Source organism: Macaca thibetana, chromosome 9, assembly GCF_024542745.1.
Source record: "Macaca thibetana thibetana isolate TM-01 chromosome 9, ASM2454274v1, whole genome shotgun sequence".
Taxonomy (NCBI): Eukaryota; Metazoa; Chordata; class Mammalia; order Primates; family Cercopithecidae; genus Macaca; species Macaca thibetana.
The window spans coordinates 97968611-97991736 of record NC_065586.1 but is presented as its reverse complement, the minus strand read 5'-3'; the positions used below and the strand labels follow the sequence as shown (position 1 = coordinate 97991736).

Here is a 23126-nt window from a genome sequence, read left to right as displayed (position 1 = left end):
ATTATGCTGGCTAATTTTTAAAAAAATTTTGTAGCTATGGGAGTCTCATTATGTTGCCCAGGCTGCTCTTGAACTCCTGGCCTCAAGCAGTTCTCCCACCTGGGCCTCCCAGTGTATTGGGATTACAGGCATGAGCCACTGTGACCAGCCAATTCGCCTTTATTTTTGAAGTGACAGGAAAAGAAGACTAGTCAATTGCTCATTTTCTTGCTCTCCCATGCTTAAAATTTAAGTGTCTTATAATAAGTTGATAAATTGGGCTAATGGGAATGAGGTGTAATTAAAATATTTCAAGTTTTTGTCTCATGCCAGTTTTTAAAAAGTTCTTAATTCATATTCAGGGGATTGGAATGTTCACCATTAATCAAAATTAGATCAATTTTTGGGGTTTTGAACTTATCTCCACTGCTTCAGAATTCCTCTTAGGTATGTATTAGGATTTTCTTATGTCCTGAAAAGGGACAGAAAATATAATACACATTTTCTCATAGGCTATTTTGTCCCTTTAGATTCATTTGGCATTTCTGAGTGTGTAGAGGAGCGTTACTTCTGGAAATAGGAAATCCAGGGCCAAACCAATTCCAAAGGTTTTCATTCTGTAGCCCCAGGAACTCTGCCAGTAACTGCGGACCTGCCGCTAGAGAACAGAGTAAGGTAGTCGGAAGCACAGAGTAATGGATCTGAGCAACGATAGGATAATCTTGTAAGTGTTTTATGTTTAGGAAAGTTTTGGAGCCTCTTTTCATTTATTGAAAGATTTAATAAAAAGTAGACATAATTATAAGGGGAATGGATTAAGTGATGCCTTTTATGGAAATGTAGGTGGTCCATTTGACTTTTGTGGTTCTTTCAACACTTGTGGTTGATTCTTCTCCATTTACACTCATTGTAACTGTGACAACAGTGAAAAATGTCAGGTTGATGTCTAAAGCAGGAAGAAATTCCTTTTGTCTCTTATGGCAGTGCTAGAGTAGATAATTTAGCCAAAGTGTAAAGCCCATGACATCTTACTTGGCTTAAATCTATGGTTTGGGGCCATAGTAACTAGACATTAACTCTTAAGCAAAATAGCTATAACCAGTTGCTTAATTTCCAACAGGTGATGAGGTGGAAACCTACATCGGGCAAAGTCATGCATCAAGGTAGAAAACCCATGCTGCGCAGTCATGCACACAGCTCCAGAAAATGACAAATGCCCCTGAGGCTGTGTGCCTGTACATTTCATGCACATTAAACTTCTCCTCTTTCCCTCCAGTTTAATGAATTGTGAACCTTCATCTGCCTAATGCAGAGGCTAGATGAAAATATAGTCAGCAATGAATACGTTACCTGGTATGACATGTGTTTCTCACCCAGAAATCAAGAGGAATGCTGACTCAAATCATTCGCAGGTTAAAATATGAAGGTTGCTAAGGTGTAGTCAATAATACACATTCTCTGTTCCACTCCCTTCAACCAATAAATTTACATTATCAAATTCTCTTGGCCAGGCGCGGTGGCTCAAGCCTGTAATCCCAGCACTTTGGGAGGCCGAGGTGGGCGGATCACGAGGTCAGGAGATCGAGACCATCCTGGCTAACATGGTGAAAACCCATCTCTACTAAAAATACAAGAAAATTAGCCGGGCGTGGTGGCGGGCGCCTGTAGTCCCAGCTACTCGGGAGGCTGAGGCAGGAGAATGGCGTGAACCCAGGGGGTGGAGCTTGCAGTGAGCCGAGATTGCGCCACTGCACTCCAGCCTGGGACACAGAGCAAGACTCCGTCTCAAAAAAAAAAAAAAATTCTCTTTAGTAATTACTTAGGCCAGCTTATATAATTGGATCATTGGGTAAAGTAAGCAACTAGATGCACTGGTCAGTAGTTCATCCTTCCTGGTGGTTGTCAAAATGCCTTTTATACTAGGGTTCCATTTTTGTGTCTTTGGTCCTGAAAAGAATGGCCACAGGGACAGTATTATAATTTATGGAGGGAAATAATGGTCCTGAAAGGGTTAAGGCCTAAAACTTAGGGGGTAAGTTAGAAGGATAATCCTAACAGGTCAGTTGCTGATGTTTTGATTAGATAGTTTCAAAGTGAAAAAGTTAGAAGGTATTCTTACTTGAGATTTTATTTTGTTTAATGTTAATCAGCAGAGTCTCTGAGGCTTGTAATGCATTTCTGTTAACAGGCATCAAGGGAAATTGCTTTTTTTGTTGTTGTTGAATTGGATGGGCTGAAGATTCATTGACTCTATGAAGAAGGAAGCTTAGTACTGCATGAAATAGGAGTCTGTGAGGCAATTCTGAAGGTGAAAGAAATATTAGTTTAATATTAAATAACTCAGCCTCAGATGAACCATTTTAACTACTGCCACATACACTCAATCATACCTTTACCCCTTCTCAGAAGTTTGTATTTTACCTGTATGCCTAAAGGTTTCCCAGGTAAAAAGCAATTACGAATATGATGGTTTTCTTGTCTTTAGTCCCAGATACCTGAGAACATACTCTGTAGTATATTGCATAGTAGTATATCACTGGACTGGTCTAGGAAAAGGGAAACTGCTTTGGGCGGGGGGGAATCTTTAGGGCTAGATGGTATGCAGGAAAACAGAGAGGAAAGTTTTGGAAATGAAATTCAACCAAATAAACTACTACTCAGAGAGGTTGATCTCTTGTCCAAAGTCACACAGTTAATAAGTGGAGGAATCCAGATTTTTTTCAGATCTCCTTTCTCTAAAGCCTTGCTGTTTTCTGTATGAACCATGTTGTTCAGGGAAGCAATGGTATTTTAACTGGGCCTTCAAGGAAGAAGATGACTTAGGCTTTTTAGTGGTGATAACATTCTATGTGAAGAAATCCAGGTAAACAAAAGCAAGACATCCAGGTGTAAATGTTTAGTAAGCATTTGAAAATACAGGGCTACAGGTCTTAATGAGGTTGGAGCTTAAGATCCAAATTTTTTACTAAGCTTGAGAAATTCACCCACAATCAGACTCTTTAATGTAAATCTGGTAGTCTTATAGGAGTAGTTTTAGGGTGAAATCTTTAAGAATCTTCATATACATATATATATATGTATGTATTGAGTATACCAGTGATGTTCCCTCCTTCCTTGGAATGAGAGCTACAAAAACAACTTTTGCTTGTTTTTCTCTGTTCTGCCTGAAAGATGTACATAGCAGCTTTTAGAGATAGCCTGCTTCCTTCAGATATCTTAGTAATGAAACAATCACCATGTTCTGAGCTTCTGAATGAAACTATTTATTTATTGTTTCATAAAAGACTTGTAGATGCTTCTGTCCATGGGAGGTTGCATTTTGGAGGATTTGCTTTAGATTTGTATTGGATATGAGGAGGAATCCATATTTTCTTTTTCTTTTTTCTTTTTTTCTTAAGACTGGGTCTTGCTCTGTCACCCCGGCTGGGGAGCACAGTGGTGTGATCATGATTCCCTGCAGCCTTGACATCCCTGGCTCAAATAATCCTCCAACCTCAGCCTCCTGAGTAGCTGGGACTACAACAAGCACATGTCACCATGCCCAGCTAATTTAAAAAAAAAATTATTTTTGTACTCCTGAGCTAAGCACTTCTCCCACTTTAGCCTCCCAAAGTGCTGGAATTATAGGGGAGAGCCACCGTGCCTGGCCCACATTTTCTCTTAAGCTATATTGCCTACATTGTTAAGGAACATTTCCATGCTTATCTTTAATGCAAGTTCGGCATTAACTATGTGTCTCAGTTAACAACCACCCGGCACTTGGGAAAACAGAGCTGCTTTGCAGAGTCATGAGTCAGAAAGAATAAATTTAAAATGGACCAAGAAATCCCCAGCCAGTTTACTCTTCATCCTTACTGTTCCGTCTGTCCACTTCATTTTGCTTCAGCCTGTATAAGTGACCCCTATCTTCTGCAGTCAGAAGTTGAAAATTGCATTGGAGGGTGGCCCAGATTCCTGCTCTTAAAGGTGCACTGGGCACAGTGCCGTCCCTCACTGTGGCTGGCTTTAGCAATTTCTCTTTACTATGATGTTGTCTATTTATTTTTCCTTCCCCTTTGGGACTTTCTAATTCAGTGGCTTTAGAGGCCCAGTACCAGAGTAAAGCACACTCCCCCATGCCTCACCTCATCCTCCCCACCCTCAAACAAACACACAAACAAAACCTAGGCTTACTTTTAGAAGGTACTGGATTACTTAAATAAGGAATGCCAGAAAGCTTTCCTCTAGCCTCTTGATATGACTTAAGAGGAAGAAAAGCTTTATTGTCATCAGTGTCAACTTTTGCTCCTTCTTTGGGAGGACAGTTGTTCATATCTGAGCCACCTTTTTTCCTGGGATGAGGATAAAACATTTTAATTTTTATTTTCATACTTGGGAGGAGAGCTAGTGATTCTGGATCTCCAGAAGCAAAAGCTACTTACAGTGAAACTGGACAAAATATTGGTGAGCAAAATAAATTTAGTACCTGCTCTCTTGGAGCTTTTAGTTCAAGTTTCGGAAAAGCTTGAGGTTTGGTTAGAAATTATATTCTCTTTCCCCACTAAGTTCTGTCTGTGGGTAGAACTCCTTTCCCCTTCCTTGGGCCTTATTACTACCTATATTTCTTTAAATCCTCTTCCCTATTCTATTTCCCTGAATAATGTGGTCAGCTCCAACTATTGCTGGAAAAGAAAAGGGTAAAGGAAAAGGATGTTGAGAATAAGAGAAACTTTCTTCTCATCTACTAACTGTGCCACCCCCCTCAACATCCTATTCCAACAGCCAAAAGCTGACATCCTTTGCTACGTGCAGAACTTTTGATTTAAGTATATCATACATATTACCATGAGTTGGACTCTTCTCACCTCCAGGTAGGGTTGTTTCTTCCTGAGCATGTGCCCTTCAGCACTAGTCTCAAATGCCATCTCTGCCACCTTTTGTGGTATTGTACCACAGAGCTCTCACTCTCCAGAAGCTCCTGAAATCCCAGCTTCTGTAATTTATAGAATAGTTCATGACCCAGTGAGCTCCTTTTCCTACTGCCATCAGCGTTGCTAACGTATGCAAGCTTTAGAAAAGTTTTCTTAGTGAGCGAATCACCACATGAATTCTGTGTGGAACTGGTTGGAGAAAGCAGCTTGCTCAAAAACTGCTGGGGCCAAGGAAGCCATGATAATTTATATATGATACAGTTCATCCATTTAAAGTATACAGTTCATGTTTTCTGGTATAATCATAGGGTTGTGCAATCATCATCACAATCTAACTTTAGAATATTGTGTTCCCCCTGAAAGAAACCCTATACCCAATAGCAGTCACTCCCTATTCTTCCCTAACCCTCCTTGTAGCCCTAAGTAACCATGAATCTACTTTCTGTTTCTACAAATTTGCCTATTCTGGACCTTTCCTATAAATTGAAGTAGCTGTACCATTTTACAATCCCACCAGCAATGTACGAGAGTTCTTCTCCACATCCTTGCCAACATTTGTTATTGTTTTTTTGTTTTTTTGTTTGTTTTGAGACAGGGTCTGCACTCTCACCTAGGCTGGAGTGCAGTGGCTCCATCTTAGCTCACTGCAGCCTCGGCCTCCTAGGCTCAAGCGGTCTGCCCACTTTGGCCACCCAAGTAGCTGGGACTACAGGCGCGTGCCACCACACCTGGCTAATTTTTTTTTTGTAATTTTGTAGAGACGGGGGTCTCCCCATGTTGCCCAGGCTTGTTTCGAACTCCTGGGATTGCAGGCATGAGCCACTGTGCCCAGCCTTGCTATTCTGTTTTTACCATTATCCTAATGAGTGTGAAGTGGTATCTCATTGTGGTTTTGATTTGCATTTCCCTAATAACTAATGATACTGAGTATCTTTTCTTGTGTATTCAAATAATTTGTTCTTTAAAAAAATTGTATTATTTGTGTGTAATTCATTGTTGAATATAAGAGTTCTTTATATATTCTGGATACAAGTTTCTTATCAGACAAAATTTGCAAATATTTTCTCTTATTCTGTGGATTGTCCTTTCACTTTCTTGATGGCATTGTTTGCAGCACAAAGTTTAAAGTTCAGATTGATCCACTTTTTCTTTTGTCATTTGTGCTTTTGGTGTTTTATCTAAGAAATCACTGCCTAACCTCAAGTCATGAAGATTCACTTGTAAGAATTTTATAGCTTTTAAGGGCTGGGCGTGGTGGCTCATGCCTGTAATCCCAGCACTTTGGGAGGCCGAGGCGGGCGGATCACGAGGTCAGGAGATTGAGACCATCCTGGCTAACACAGTGAAACCCTGTCTCTACTGAAAATACAAAAAAACTAGTTGGGTGTGGTTGCGGGTGCCTGTAGTCCCAGCTACTGGGGAGGCTGAGGCAGGAGGATGGTGTAAACCCAGGAGATGGAGCTTGCAGTGAGCTGAGGTTGCGCCACTGCACTCCAGCCTGGGGGACAGAATGAGACTCCATCTCAATAAATAAATAAATAAATAAATAAATAAATAGATAAATAAATAAAAATACAAAAAATTAGCCGGGTGTGGTGGCGGGCACCTGTAGTCCCAGCTCCTGGGAATGGTGTGAACCCAGGAGGCAGAGTTTGCAGTGAGCTGAGATTCCACCACTGCACTCCAGCCTGGGCAACAGAGAGAGACTCCGTCTCAAAAAATAAAGAAAAAAGAATTTTGTAGTTTTTAGACCTTACGTTTAGATCTGTGATCCATTTCTAGTTCTTTTGTGTATTGTATAAGGAAGGGATCTAACTTCATTCTTTTGCATGTGGATAACTACTTGTCCCAGTACCATTTGTTGAAAAGATTATTTTTTTCCCTATTTAATTGCCTTGCCACCTTTGTCGAAGGGAAACCTTAATCTTTTCATAATGGCTATGTTTTCTCATTCATTGTCCACTCAAACCTTCCTGTATTTTCTCACAGTTCTGGAGGCTAGAAGTCCCAGATCCTTGATCTGGGACCCTAGCAGGGTCAGTTTGTGGTGAGAGCTGTCTTCCTGGCTTATGAGATGGCAGCCTTCTCACTGTGTCCTCACATGACAGATAGGAAGAGAGCTCTCTGGAGTCTTTTTTTTTTTTTTTTTTTTTTTTTTTTTTGAGACGGAGTTTCACTCTTTTGCCCAGGCTGGAGTGAAGTGGCATGATTCTAGTTCACTGCAACCTCCGGCCCCTGGGTTCGAGCGATTCTCCTGCCTCAGCCCCCCAAGCAGCTGGGATTACAGGCACCTGTCACCACACCTGGCTAATTTTGTATTTTTAGTGGAGACGGGGTTTCGCCATGTTGGCCAGGCTGGTCTCAAACTCCTGACCTCAGGTGATCCACCCGCCTCAGCCTTCCAAAGTGCTAGGATTACAGGTGTGAGCCACTGTGCCCGGCCTGGTGTCTATTTTTATAAGGACACCAATCCTATTGGATCAGGGGTCCCAGCCTTATTACCTCAGTTAACCTTAATTAACTTCCATAAAGGCCCTATCTCCAAATACAATCGCATTGAGGGTTAGGGCTTCAATGTCTGAATTTGGAGGGGACACAGACATTCAGTGTATAACAGTCTACTGTGACTCTTCTCCCTAGTCTCTTCTTTCCTTAGCCTCATTTTCTTCCTCACTCACACTAGACAGAGGTGAGGAAGTTGTGTCCCATTTGCAGTATTCACCTTCACTTTTTGTAGGGTGGGGGTTTAGATGGAATGGATGGAGAGGAAATTGAACTCATGTTTTGCTCATTCATCTTTGGGTAGAAAAAAATGCCATTTCTTCTTTCCTGGAAGACTTTCATTTTAGGCATCAGCACCGGCCGTTGCTACCTGTTAGGTTTTGACCAGTAAAAATGAGAGAGAAGTACTGTTAGAATCTCCCAGAAACTCCCTTCCCAAAGGTTCAGAAAAGATGGTAGTAAATCCTTTTGGAGGTGCTACCAGTGAGAAGGAAAGCCTAAAGAAAATGGGGAGATTCCTCCTTCATCTATAAATCTGGTGCCTCATCTTTCTCCCACTAAGAGCTAGTCAAGCATGAGTCCTCATCTAACGCCTTGGCCAGGCGGGATGGTGTGGAATCACAACCCAGGTGAGCCTGGTAGTCATCAGACTTCCTGGGGAAGAAGCAGCTATGTAATTCAGTTACTGAAAAGGTGTGTCACTCAGCTTGGTCTGGCTTAGCCTGGTTCCAGTGTTCTGCCATTTCTGTGCCATGTCAGGACATTTTTCCATTTCAATAGTGCAAAGTACTAAGAACTTTAATGGGAAGCCCCCAAGCCCTGTCTGGAATTCCTTTTTTAAGAGCCTAGAGAGAGAAGAGCCAGTGCTAGACTATTTTTCTTACTGCTTAGGTTGAATACCCTCCACCTGGCATATCTCCAGGACATTAGGTTAGCACTCAGATTTTGCAGATAACAATCCCAAAGAAACAAACAAACAAACAAACAAAACGTAAGGCCGACACATATACTGCCTTTGTGGGTACTGAGTTAGAGACTGCTAAATGAATGTAGACTGTTCCACCTTCCTCAGGTTTCTAAATAGTTTTTCAGCCTGCCTGGTGGGAGACCTTAATCACCTGCTTAGATCTGAAGTTCTGAGATGAGATTGTCACAGGGCAGGTTGGAAGATGATTTTATCTTCATTCCAAATATGTATTCCCAGAGTGGTAAATCTATCATACCCTCAGGATAAGTTTGCCCAAACAATATCAGCATGTGTGTCCTGCAGTATGAAGAACTGGTCACCCATAGAGCCAGCTGACACCTGATAAGTATAATGGTGAGAAGGGAAGGAAATAAGTGTACATTTTGAAGGTAATGCCTTCTGGGTTTTCCTTTCTCTCCCTCACTCCCTCCCTTCCTGCCTCCCAGCCCCTCTCGCCCTTCTTTCCTCTTTCCTTTTCTCCTTCCCTCTCTTCTTCCTGTCTCTTTTCTTTCCTTTCTTATGTCCTTGCTTTGTTTCCTGGTGAAAGAACTGTTCAAGTAGAAAGGAAAGAGAATTACATCCCCAGCAATTCCATTCCCAGGGATTATTTCATTGTTCCAACCTCACTAGCTCCCCTGGTTGCCCCGGTGGCCACGAACATTCCACCCAGACAGAAGCTAGGGTACTTGGATCTCTGTATTCTCCAAACCTAGGCAAGAATAAATAATAATAATAATAATAAACAAGAACAAGAACAAAACTTCTAGTTCAGTTGAGACAGGAATTTTTCAAAAAAAAAAAAATTTCCTAACAAATGTAAGGAAAGCCTGATTTAAAAAAAAAAAAAAACTATAAAAGCATAAAATGTGGATGCATTTACAGAGTGCAAAATCTTTTTCCGAAGATACCTGTGGTCTATGGTAGATTGATTTGACTACTGTAGCTCCTTTCCGTCAATCCTGTTGGTCCAGGACACAACCCTATGACTCAAGACTCCACCCTGAGTGAACTTAAATTGGTGCTGCTGCTATGATCGGTGAGATTATCAGTTCCTCTCTAAACTTGCTTCCCCTACCTTCTCATTGGGTTTAGGGTCCTGGTTTTCCTTTCTGCTTATGGGCTGTGGTCATCTCTGCCAACATCCTTGAGCCTTGCTCTCTGATTGAGAAAAATATTTGACCCCCACTTGGTCACAAAATTCTTTCCTACTTTGGATTTAGACTAAACCTCAGCCTTAACTTCCAGATATTATCTTCAGTTCTCTTGGTAGTTTCTAGAAAAATAAGTTGTTAGAACTCTCCTCTTGCTCCTGACTCATGTCTGTCATATTTGGTTTATTCATTTATTGAGGATTTATTGAGCACAAGCTGTGTACCAGGCATTGGGTTAGATGTTTGGCATTGCTTTTCCAAGTTTTTATTATTTGTACTATAAATGTTATATATTATGTTATATAAATGTTATAAATGTACCCTCTAAGATTTAGCCCTCTTTCAACAAACATTTCTTATATGGCTGCAATAGACTATTCCCAGGTATTGTGATAAGTACAGAGATTGGTATTATTTTTTTAAGGTTTTGGTTTATACTTTTATTACCAGAATTAGATTAAATGGTTCTATAGTTCTTTACTATCAAGAAGCTATAAAAGAAAATAGTGATTTGTTATGCTAGCTCATACACACACACACACACACACACACACACACAAACACACATATACACATGTGTACACATTTTATTTTTTATCTTTGAGACAAGGTCTTGTTATGTTGCCCAGTCTGGAGTGTGGTAACACAAACACAGCTCACTACAGCTTCATCCCCCTGGGCTCAAGTGATCCTCCCACTTCAGCCTTCCAAGTAGCTGAAACTACAGGCACATGCCATCACACCTGGCCCTGGCTTATTATTTTTTTTATTTTGTAGAGACAGGGTCTCACCATGTTGCCCAGGCTGGTCTCGAACTCCTGGATTCAAGTAATCCTCCCACCTTAGCCTCCCTAAGTGCTGGGATTACAGTTGTGAGCCACTGCACCCAGCCCATGCACCCATTTTGTTGTTGTTGTTGATTTTGGGTGGAGTTTTTTGTGAGAAGACGGGGTTTCACTATGTCACCCAGGCTGGAGTGCAGTGGCACAATCTTGGCTCACTGAAACCTCTGCCTCCCGGGCTTAAGTGATCCTCCCACCTCAGCCTCCCAAGTAGCTGGGACCACAAGTGTGTGCCACCACACCTGGCTAAATTTTTTTGTATTTTTTGTAGAGACAGGGTTTCACCATGTTACCTAGGCTGATCTTGAACTCCTGAGCTCAAGTGATCCGCTCACCTTGGCCTCTCAAAGTGCTGGAATTACATGCGTGAGCCACCACGCCTAGCCCACACCACCCATTTTAATAAACTTTCTGTTTTGGAATAATTTTAGATTTACAGAAAAAGTAAAAAGATAATCCACAGAGTTCCTGGATACCCTCAGCCTAATTTCCCTCATTTTGTGTCACCAAGGTACATCTATCAACACTAAGTAACTGGCATTATTATTAACTAAACTCCATGTTTTAATTAGATTTTACTAGTTTTTCCATTAATGTCCTCTTGCTGTTCTAGGGGCCGTTCCAGGATATGCATTTAATTGTCATATCTCCCCAGTGATCTGTGACAATTTCTCAACTCTTGTTTTTCATGACTTTTAGAGTCTTAAGAAAGTACCAGCTGAGCACGGTAGCTCATACCTGTAATTCCAATACTTTGGAAAGCCAAGGCAAGTGGATCACCTGAAGGGTCAGGAGTTTGAGAACAGCCTGGCCAATGTGGTGAAACCCCATCTCTATTAAAAATACAAAATTAGCTGGGCATGGTGGTGGGGGCCTGTAATCTCAACTTCTTGGGAAGCTGAGGCAGAAGAATTGCTTGAACCCAGGAGGTGGAGGTTGTAGTGAGCCGAGATCGTGCCATTGCCCTGCAGCCTGGGCAACAACAGCAAAACTCCATCTCAAAAAAAAAAAAAAAGAAAAGAAAAGAAAGAAAGAAAGAAACTACCAGTCAGGGCCAGGAGCAATGGCTCATGCCTGTCATCCCAGCATTTTCGGAGGCCGAGGAGGGAGGACCGCCTGAGCTCAGGAGTTTGAGACCAGCCCGGGCAATCTAGTGAAACCTCATCTCTATGAAAAATACAAAAATTAGTCAGACATGGCGGCGCATGCCTGTAGTCCCAGCTACTTGGGAAGCTGAAGTGGGAGGATTGCTTGAGCCAAGGAAGTGGAGACTGTAGTGAGCTATGTTTGTGCCACTGCACTCCAGCCTGGATGACAAAGTGAGACCCTGTCTAAAAAAAAAAAAAAAAAAGGTACCATTCAGTTATCCTGTAGAATGTCCCCTATCTGATATTTTTCTTGTGATTAGACTGAGATATTAAGTGCCCTTCTCATCAGGTCACACCAAGGGTTACATGATATCTACATGATATCACTGGCAATATACAGCTTCATCATTTTGTTAAGGTAGTGTTTGCCAGGCTTCTTTGCTATAAAGTTACTGTGTTTCCCATTTGCTACTCTAGTCTTTGGCAATCAGTCACTAAATCTAGCGCACCCTCAGGATGAGAAATAAACTTCATTTCCTATAGGGAGAAGTATCTACATATATATTATTTGAAATTGTTCTATAAGAAAGATTTGTTGGCCAGCTGCCGTGGCTCGTGTCTGTAATTCCAGCACTTTGGGAGGCAGAGACCTGTGGATTGCTTGAGCCCAGGCTTAAGCCTGGGCAACATGGCAAAACCCGGTCTCTACCAACAAAATACAAAAATAATTAGCCGGACATGGTGGCACGTGCCTGTAGTCCCACTAGGGAGGCTTAGGTGGGAGGATCGCTTGAGCCTGGGAAGTTAAGGATTCTGTGAGCCATGATCATGCCACTGCATTCCAGACTTGGTGACAGAGTGACACGCTGTCTAAAATTTTATATATATATGAGAAAAAACAAGATTTGTCTCTTCTCTATGAATCATTTATATTTGTATGGACTCATGTAAAACCATGATCTAAAACCTGTGTTCTTTTTGCTACACCAGGCAAGAAATGACAAAGACCTATACCAAGGCATTGGTTTCAGGGAAATTTATTTCAGATTTCAGAGATTTTTTAAGAGGTAGATTTGATAAGACTAGGTGATTTTGGATGTGACCAAGTGATGGAGAAGGGAGCGTTTTAAAATGACACTCAGCTTTTGGGTTGAATGGCCAGATATAAAATTTTGGTTTGAAACTACTTACTAACAAATATGAAGATTGCTTCTATTTAGCCTTTGTGTTGTTGGCCCAGCTTTGCCGAGTGCCCTCTTCTCCTGAGTCAAAGAAGACAGTTTTTCTTTCTGATTGAAGCACCAGGGCCCTCTAGTGGACAGCCCTCTGGGTTCCCTTTCTCATCTGAAGGACTCAGTATTTTTGTTCGGCTTTGGGTTTTTTCCGTTAGTTCATTTGCAGAGCAGAGATGCTTGATTCTATTTTCTGTCTAATAGTAAGTCCTTCCCATTTCAGAGTTATCAATTCACCCCCATCTGTGACCTCCTCATGTTCAATAAGAGGACAGTTACCCAGTCATAATCCATCCCATGCTCTAGTACTCTAAACCAGAGGGTACTTGATCGTTATTTTTTAACAGATGTATCCCCCTCTTCCATCTGGCACCATATTAATATGAATTCTTTGTTTCAGAGCCATCATCAACCACTTTAACCCCAAAATTGAGTCCTACGCTGCTGTGAATCACATATCCCAACTGTCAGAGGAGCAGGTAAGCCACTACTTTCCCCAGATGACCTAGTTGGTGGCTAGGATCAAGCAGTTGCCTTCTCTCTGATGGCAGGGGATTTCTGTGACTGAGTTTTTGTGGGGGTGTCCAGGGCCAGGCTACTGAGAGGAATTAGTGTGGGATTGGTTGATAGTACTTTTAATAGAGTGATACTATCTGCCTTTGTGCCATCTGAAGGGTTTGTTAATTATTTAGAAGATATGTAGGTGAAAATCTAGTGAATTATTGTTTTAGAGTGAGTGTGATAAGGCATTTCTTTTTTTAAAAATTTAGGCAGAGTCATTTTGATTTTTGAAAATAAGAAATGAGAACTTGGCCGGGCGCGGTGGCTCAAGCCTGTAATCCCAGCACTTTGGGAGGCCGAGACGGGCGGATCACGAGGTCAGGAGATCGAGACCATCCTGGCTAACACGGTGAAACCCCGTCTCTACTAAAAATACAAAAAACTAGCCGGGCGAGGTGGCGGGCGCCTGTAGTCCCAGCTACTCGGGAGGCTGAGGCAGGAGAATGGCGTAAACCCGGGAGGCGGAGCTTGCAGTGAGCTGAGATCTGGCCACTGCACTCCAGCCCGGGCTACAGAGCAAGACTCCGTCTCAAAAAAAAAAAAAAAAAAAAAAAAAAAAGAAATGAGAACTTAGAAATGGGTGAAACTGCTGATTGGAAAAACCCTGAGTTCAGCTTAATTTGAAGCTATTTGGCTCATTAAAACATGAGCCCTCATTGGGACAGCTTTTCCTTAGTAATTGAGTTCTCTTTGCCTTGAGCAATTATTTCTGAGGAGGTTTTTCTGTAGTATGGACTAAGTTGGAGATGCAGATAGCCTTGTGTCTTTGTTTTCCTTAAATCTGGCCTGATTTCCCCTTCTCCCAGAGCGTCTGCACTCAGCTCTGCATTATATAAAAGTACAGATGAGGCATTAGCGTGGCGGATTGAACTTGATGTGTCAAAATGAGACTCTCGAGTCCTTTTTTTAAAGCACAAAATAAGACATCCTATTCATATGGTTCCCTTTCCTTTTAACCCTACTCCCAAATTAGAGGGGCCAGGGTATAGACTCCAAGCCAGTAGGAAGACCACATGTGCCCTGTTCTCCCTTTTTGCCAGTGCATCTTTGTAACCCTTGTTTGAGCTTCTTGCTGGCACAGCCAGTCAGCCAGCTATGATTTGACCATGTGTTTCAATGTTCGTCAAAGCTATTCAGTTCTCCCAGCGAAGCACCAAGCAAGCCTTTTTCCTAACAGTCAAGCTTCTCAGTATTCCCACCGATGGCTCTTTTCTCAGCCAGATGGATAGGACTCTATTAGTCTGTCAGTTGTTCCCTTTGACATATTTGTTCTCTTTTGTGAGGCCAGCTGTGAGAATCCATCCTCACATTTAAAACTGCTTTTATAAATGGCCTTTATTTCCTTTTTTCGTCTCTGCCTGTGGAGCTATCCTGAGTCCTGTTCTTTGATGCTGTGCTGTCTGTGAGGTGCTTTGTGATGCTACCATTTTCTTGTTGGACTGGTTCACATTAATTTTACTATATCATTTTTATGCAAAATAATTCAACATCTTGAGTTTTATGCAATAAGAGAAGGGGTGACTTCCCTACCACAGTGAACTCTGGTTAGTCTAAAAGCTTTTTTTTTTTTTTTAAAAAAAAAAAAAAAAAAAAGAGGAAGAGATTTTTGCTCTGTCAGCCACGTGCAGTATTCATCCCCCAGCAGCTTGGGAAGGTCAAGCTGAAATCTTTCTCCAGCAGTAGCTGCCACAGACCAATAATAAAAATCCTTTCTGGCACACAAGGCAGTCTGTGAAAGGATGATTAGCAAGCACGTGTCCTCGGCCTCCTCCAACTTCTTTCAAAGTTAAATGAAATGATGAAAGTGCCTCTCAAAATGAGTGCACAGGCCAGAGATGAAGCAATTTCAGTGGAGAGGGATTTCATAGGAGAATGGGGAAGGGATAGCAAAATTGATTTACTTGGTCAATATATAATTGTATACCAGCTGGGTACAATGGCTCACACCTGTAATCCCAGCACTTTGGGAGGCTGAGGTGGGCAGATTGCTTGAGCCCAGGAATTCAAGACCACCCTGTACCACTTGGTGAAGCTGTCTCTACAAAAACAAAAAAAAAAAAAGAGAGAGAGAGAGAGAGAGAGAAATTAGCCAGATGTGGTTGTGCGCACCTGTAGTCCTAGCGACTTGGGAGGCTGAGGTGGGAGCTGAGGTGAACCCAGGGAGGTTGAGGCTGCGGTAAGCTGTGATCATACCACTGCACTCCAGCCTGGGTGACAGTGAGACCCTGTCTCAAAATAATAGTAATGATAATAATTATCTTTTGTTGTTGTTATTGTTGTTGAGACGGAGTCTTGCTCTGTCGCCCAGACTGGAGTGCAGTGGCGCGATCTCGGCTCACTGCAAGCTCCACCTCCCGGGTTCACGCCATTCTCCTGCCTCAGCCTTCAAAGTAGCTGAGACTACAGGCGCCCACCACCACGCCTGGCTAATTTTTGTATTTTATTATTATTATTATTATTTTTTGAGACAGAGTCTCGCTCTGCTGCTGGGGCTGGAGTGCAGTGGCCGGATCTCAGCTCACTGCAAGCTCTGCCTCCCGGGTTTATGCCATTCTCCTGCCTCAGCCTCCCGAGTAGCTGGGACTACAGGCACCCGCCACCTCGCCTGGCTAGTTTTTTGTATTTTTAGTAGAGACGGGGTTTCACTATGTTAGCCAGGATGGTCTCGATCTCCTGACCTCGTGATCCGCCCGTCTCAGCCTCCCAAAGTGCTGGGATTACAGGCTTGAGCCACCGCGCCCGGCAATTTTTGTATTTTTAGTAGAGACAGGATTTCACTGTGTTAGCCAGGATGGTCTTGATCTCCTGACCTTGTGATCCACCCACCTCGGCCTCCCAAAGTGCTGGGATTACAGGCGTGAGCCACCATGCCCGGCCAATTATCAGTATTATTATATACCTTCTATAAGTTGTGGTGCTAAGGTAAGTGGGGATCAGTGGTGAATAATCTTATTCATTGCTCTCATTGAGTCTTTGTGTACTCATTACCTCTTTTAACAGTCCTTTTCACTTGGTGGTTTGGAGGAGGGTGATACTATTCTGGGACCTTCTTGAGAGCCACCCTCAAAATAGTTGTTGCTTCTCTTCCCTAACTGACTTTGAAGGGTGCTAAATGACAGCATTACAGTACACTTGGTTTATTCTCAGCACTATCAGATTAGATGTATTTGACTGCCTCGTTAATCTCCAGCATGTGTTGGAGCACTTCTCTCCCTTCGCTTATGAGCATTAATGTGAATGTCACTTAATGTTAACAGTATTCATGGCCTCTCAAAGAGCTAGTTTTATAGATTGCAGTAGGGCCCTGCAGTTGTTGACAGCAGACTGAGTAGAGAAAAAAGTCAAGAACTTAATCCTCAATAGATTCTAAAGTACTCCTAAAATAAAACCTAAAGACCATGGATAGGTGTTAAATGAAATTTATAGCATTCAGTAAGTTAGCAGAGAAGAAAGGGCTCTTTGCTATGTCTGCCTGCCCAGACTGCCATTTTCTTCTGGCAAAGAGATTTGTGAATTCTTGAATTCTGACAACCCCTAGACACATTCTAGCCTCTGTATGAGGCATTTCAAGGTGATACTTGTCAATTCATTATTGCATATTAAACAGAGCCCAGCCTTTCACATTGGGGTTTCTTTTCAGATATCCAGAAGGTAAATGACATTTTTCTGTTAATTGTCATTGGCTTCATCATTCATGATAAACTTTTTAATCAGTTAATACCCTCAGTGTGACTGAAGGATCATTCTTTTTTGTTTGTTTTTGAGATGGAGTCTCACTCTGTCACGCAGACGGGAGTGCAGTGGCACGATCTTGGCTCACTGCAGCCTCTGTCTCCTGGGTTCAAGTGATTCTCCTGCCTCAGCCTCTCAGGTAGCTGGGATTATAGGTGCATGCCACCACACCCAGCTGATTTTTGTTTAAATAGGGTTTTGCCATGTTTGCCAGGCTGGTCTCAAACTCCTGACCTCAAATGAGCCACCTGCTTTAGCCTCCCAAAGTGCTGGCATTACAGGCGTGAGCCACTGCACCCGGCCTGTATGCATTTTTATGGTATATATGCAGGTGTTGTATTTGTTTGGGGTTAATTGTGAAGCTTGTTCATTTTTACCTCTTTTTTTTAAATATGTGATAGAATATATATAACATAACATTTACCATTTTAACCCCCCCCCCTTTTTTTTTTTGAGACGGAGTCTTGCCCTTGTCACCCAGGCTGGAGTGCAGTGGCGCGATCTCAGCTCACTGCAACCTCTGCCTCTCGGGTTCAAGCAATTCTCCTGCGTCAGCCTCCATGGTAGCTGGGATTACAGGTGCCCACCACCACGCTTAGCTAATTTCTTGTATTTTTTAGTGAAGATGGAGTTTCACCATGTTGGCCAGGCTGGTCTCGAACTCCTGACCTCAGGTGATCCACCTGCCTCGGGCTCCCAAAGTGCTGGGATTATAGGCGTGAGCCACTGTGCCCGGCCCATTTTAACCCTTTTTAAGTGTACAGTTCAGTGGCATTAAATACATTAACATTGTTGTGCAACTATCTCTGCTGTCCTCTCCAGGGCTTTTTCATCATTCCATACTGAAGCTCTATATCCATTAAACAGTTACTCCCCATTTCCCCTACCCTGAGCCCCTGGTAACCACTGTTCTACTCTGTCTCTATGAATTTGACTATTCTAGGTACTTTAATGGAATCATACAGTGTTTGGACTTTTGTGACTAGCTTATTTCACTTAGCATCATGTATTCAAGATTCATCCATATTCTACCATGTGCCACAATTTTGTTCCTTTTTAAGGCTGAATAATATTCCATTGCATGTATATACATTTTGTTTATTCATCCATTGGTGGACATTTGGGTTGTCTCCACCTTTCAGCTATTATGAATAATGTTGCTTTTGAACACTGGCATACAACTATGTGTTGGAGTCCCTGCTTTCAATTCTTTTGTGTATATACTCAGAAGTGGAATTGCTGGATCACAGGATAATTCTATGTTTAACATTTTGAGGAACTGCCAGAATGTTTCTCAGATTGGCTGTACCATTTTACATCCAATTTCTCCACATCCTTGCCAACACTTGTTTTCTTTTTTTTTTTTAATAGCCAGCCTAATGGGTATGACGTGGTATCTCATTGTAGTTTCATTTTGCATTTACCTAATGATATATTGAGCATCTCTTCATGTACATATTAGCCATTTGTATATCATCTTTGGAGAAATGTCTTTTTAAGTCCTTTGCACATTTTTTAATTGGGGAATTTTTTTGTTGTTGTTAACTGTTAGGAATTCTTTATATATTCTGGATGTTAATTCCTCTTTAGATATCTGATCTCCAAATACTCTATTCCATTCTGTGGTTTGTCTTTTTACTCTATTGTTAGTGTCCTTTACACATAAGACTTTTAAAACTTTGGTGAAGTCCATTTTGTCTGTTTGTTGTTGCTGTTGTTGCCTGTGCTTTTGGTGTCAAATCCAAGAAGTCCAAGAAGTCCAAGAAGTTATTGCCATATCTAATGTTATGAAGCTTTTCCCCTATGTTTTCTTCTAAGAGTTTAGTTTTAGCTCTTATGTTTAGATATGTAATCCATTTTGAGTTAATTTTTATATATGGCATTAGGTAAGGGCATTTTGACCTCTTTTTGTATTTAACTTATCTTTATGAATAAAGATTATGGAGAAGATACAACTTGCTTTTCTAAGAGCTATGAAATTACTCATAGTTTATTCCCTACTGGATTCGGCTTGTTTCTAGGACACCTTTCAAAATTGTCCTTCAGGCCCCTTGTCCCCTGCTTAACTGAGATTTAGTTCCTTTCTCTCTCCAGTGTGGCTTTTTAGTAAGCATGCATTCTTACCTGGTAGAATCATTTGATATGTCCAGGAAAATTGATCATCAAGGAATAAGGATTCCCAAAAAGATGAAACTAAGGGGTCAGACTGGAAGATTTAGAATGCATACCAGCTTAAGTGGTTTCAGACATTAGGAACTTTGAGTCTACTTTGATTCTTTCCATTCCTAAGGCTACTTTCTTTCTGCTTCCAGTTGCGTTCATCTCCTCTAGCTCTCTTCTCTTTTAAAGAGGACTACAAATAATGCACCCTGAGCATATCAGTCAGCCTTGTAAGCCTTCCGAAATTCTGGTCTTCAGCTTGTCCCTTGCTAGTGGCCTGCACCCTAATTTTCTTTTTTGTTTGCTTGGTGGGTGCGTTTGTGTGTGATCTCAATCTGTTGCCCAGACTGGAGTGCAGTGGCATGATCATAACTCACTGCAGCCTCGACCTGCTGGGTTCCAGTGATCCTTCCATCTTATCCTCCTGAGTAACTAGGACCACAGGCGCATGCCACCATGCCTGGCTAATTTTTTAAATTTTTTGTAGAGATGGAGTCTCATTATGTTGTCCAGGCTAGTCTCGAACTGCTGGGCTCAGGCAGTCCACCCACCTTTGCCTCCCAAAGTGCTAGGATATATTATATGAGCACCAGGCTGCACTCTGAGTTTCATTCCCCTAGGAGGATAGTTGTCATACAACTTGTGTTGCATAGATAAACCCCGTAGATAGACCATTTTGTCTGTACTAAATAAATGTAGATTGCAGGTGTTTAAGAGAAACTTTTACCTCCGGGCTAATTCTTGGGTTTGGATGCTTTGAGGATATCCTGTCTTGGTGAGGCAATGCTGCTACCTTCACAGAAGTATGCTGAAATGGAAGAGCTCTCCAGGGAGGTTCTTCTGCCTATCCTGTCCTATCTGACACTCTTAGATACTCCCTCTCCTCTATTCTTACTTTTATTTTATTATTTTTTTTTAGAGACAAGGTCTTGCTCTGTCACCCAGACTGGAGTGCATGGAGCGATCATTGCTTACTGTAACCTCAAACTCTTAGGTTCAAGCGATCCTCCTGCCTTGGCCTCCTAAGTAGCTAGGACTACAGGAGCATGCTACCATGCCCCACTAAATTTTTTTCAGTTTTGTGGAAAGAGGAGTCTCAATGTGTTGCCCAGGCTGGTCTCACACTTTTGGCCTTAAGTGATCCTCCCATCTTGTCCTCCCAAAGTGCTGGCATTATAGGCGTGAGCCACTGCACCCAGCCCTATTCCTACTTTTCAAACTAGGAGAAAGACTTTGATATTATCAGCTGCATCATATTAGAAATGCATCCATGTATGTGCTAGAGGTCTGCCATGTAGTTTCTTAGAATAATATTAATTCACAGGTGGTGCTTAACCTAAGGTCCAAGAATAAATAGGCTTTAAAGAGTTAGTACACACCCTGAAATTGTGTGTGAAATTATGCATATGTCCTTTTTAAAATTATTATTATTGAAGAGGATTCATCTTTCCTAAGACCCTCAACTGGTCTTTGACTTCCCTTTTACAACATTTTAAGAATCCCTAGCTTAGCTACTTTGAAAAGTACCTCACACTTAGGCTGGGCACGGTGGCTCATGCCTGTAATCCCAGCACTTTGGATGGCCAAGGCGGGCAGATCACAAGGTCAGGAGTTTAAGATCAGCTGGCCAACATAGTGAAACCCCGTCTCTACTAAAAATACAAAAATTAGCTGGGCGCGGTGGCATGTGCTTGTAATCTCAGCTACTCAGGAGGCTGAGGCAGAAGAATTGCTTGAACCCGAGAGGCGGAGGTTGCAGTGAGTTGAGATCGTGCCACTGCACTCCAGCCTGGGCGACAAAGCAAGACTCCGTCTCAGTGGGGAGGGAAAAAAAAGTACCTCATACTTTTCTTTGCTCCAAAGCCATCAGACCTTTGAAAATGCTCATTGAGGATCTTGAGCTCCTTTTAGGCTATTCACCATTTGGGTTGGTTTATAAATGCTATGACGTGGTGATTTATATCTGCTCTAATTAACTTATAGGCAAGAGAGGGCTTCATAGCAGACCTTTACAGAAGATTCTCTAGAGCCCTGAATATCTAGCAAACACAGTGGCAATTTAGGGTTCAAAGCAAAACCTTCTTTGAACACCTTATTCCTTAAGCTTTCAGTCACATTCATGACCAATTTTCTGCCTTTGAAATATCCCACTGGAAAGCAAGTAAATTATTGGCCCTCTCTTGCTTTCTTCAACCTTCGTTCCGCTATCAGTATTTAGTGCCTGCTCTTTGCCTCAGAGTGTGCTAGGCATTTGAGGGATACAAAAGGGCTTTTGCTCTCAGAGGATGGAATAGTGCAAGAGATGGTTTAAAGCAACTTGTTATTGTTAGCCTACCAGTGGATCTGTTCTGTTAGGGAAAGATCTCTGCAGATGATCAGAAAAGTGGTCAGAAAAGGCCATATGGAGGAGAAAAGAATTGAGTTTAGCCTTGAAAGAGGACAGGTAGGGACTGGATAAAATGAAGAGGCATAAATTGTAAAGTGTACTCAAAACCAGGATCTGAAAAGGATGGAAAGAATAGAAAATAGTTCTAGCAAGTCATGTCCTTGGGTCACAGAACACCCAGAGACTGGATGATTTAAAATACAAGTCAGTCATTTAATCACAGCCTCCATCATCCCTATTGCACTGACTCTCATCCCTGTCCTAAGTATACTGCCTTTGGTACCATTCACAGGCATTTATTAGGGGCCTGGTGTGAGCTAGCCTCAATGCTAAACATATGATGAGGCCTACTGGGTAAATCTATCTTTTTTTTAAAATTGCAGTTTAAAAAACCCACACCTTTCAATACTTAACCATTTTAATTGTGTTCAGTGTATGGTATAGTACACTTAACAATATGTCCATTGTTGTGCCACAGATCTCGATAACTTTTTCATCTTGGAGAATTGAACAACTTCCCCCCAACCCTCAGCTGCCCTGGTAACCACCAGCCTGCTTTCTATTTTTAAGAATGGGCACACTTATCTTGAAGTTGGTGTTCTTTTCAACCAAGTGACCCAGGAGCTTGCTAAAAATCTCTCTACATGCAAATTTAGAAATTTTCTGGGAAGAGCAGAAAGGTGTTCTGCTGGTACCCCCATATGTCACAGGGCCATAGGATGGTGTAACCAGATTCCTAAGTTTAAGTCTCTGCTGTAACTAGGGCTTTGGATTTTGGATTCAGAGGAGACCTATATAATGTTGTATAATATAAGACATATCTTCAAAAGTATTATGACAAAACAGGTTATTCATTTGTGGGAGTAGGTTAAAGAAAATTAAGGAAATAACATGCTTTATATCTGAATGAGTGAAGGTTATGTTAGAAGCTGCCAAATATTTTCTTATTTCCATCTATTGGTAATCTTGCTAAACCATTTTTGTTTTCTCCTGATCCTAAGAGTCATTACAAATAACTGCTGGCTCTTTAGAAATACAAATGGTGCCTAGCTTCATTTTCCCAGAGAGGATTGAAGCACTCATAAGAGGAGAACCCCAGTTTGTGGGGAACAACATTGTTAGGGGCCCTGGGTGGCATCCATTACATGAGAACATCCAGGAGAAAAACAGAAAGATCTTGGGGAAAGGGCCAGAGAACACAAAGACTTACGAGGAAAATGGAGCCTGATACTTCAGCGTGAGAGTCGTTGGTCCTTGGTGTACTAGTAAATGTTTAACAATTGCTTGGGGACCGGGGTTATGAAGCTGTGAGTGGTGGGAGGGAGGCTGATTTGTAGTGTTTGGTGGTGAATGCTCCCACCATGGCTACTAATGTGAAGCCAGCTGGCTCTCACCATTTTTGAAATTTAACAGTCAACTCACAAGCCTCTGTATGAGCCATCTCCAGCACACCACGGGTTGTTGAGGAAGACTGAGAGAAGGGGGTTGTAAAGCTGTGTGGCAGGGTTTTCTGAGCAGGAAGTGAATGTGACCCACTTTCCCCATGGGAGCCACTTAAGTAAAAGTTTTCCCCGGGGAAGCTTTGGATCTCAAATAGGGTAACTGAGGCCTCTCCA

The 23126-nt window shown here is 42.0% G+C and overlaps 1 protein-coding gene and 1 long non-coding RNA gene across 6 annotated transcripts in view; one reads left to right on the top strand and one right to left on the bottom strand.

Annotated features, from left to right (window-relative positions):
• The window catches only part of ARMH3 (armadillo like helical domain containing 3), a 224908-nt gene that overhangs the window by 163235 nt on the left and 38547 nt on the right, over nucleotides 1-23126 (top strand). For all 5 annotated transcript variants that reach the window (XM_050804126.1, XM_050804125.1, XM_050804127.1 and 2 more), the window contains one exon: nucleotides 13072-13150. In XM_050804126.1, coding sequence (XP_050660083.1) covers nucleotides 13072-13150 — 79 coding nt within the window. The remainder of the gene's footprint in view (nucleotides 1-13071; nucleotides 13151-23126) is intronic.
• On the bottom strand, nucleotides 2195-8598 carry LOC126962772 (uncharacterized). Its single transcript, XR_007728798.1, has 4 exons — nucleotides 8510-8598; nucleotides 7612-7761; nucleotides 4824-4951; nucleotides 2195-2281 (listed from the first exon to the last, which is right to left on the bottom strand). It is a non-coding gene; the product is annotated as an uncharacterized LOC126962772 (long non-coding RNA).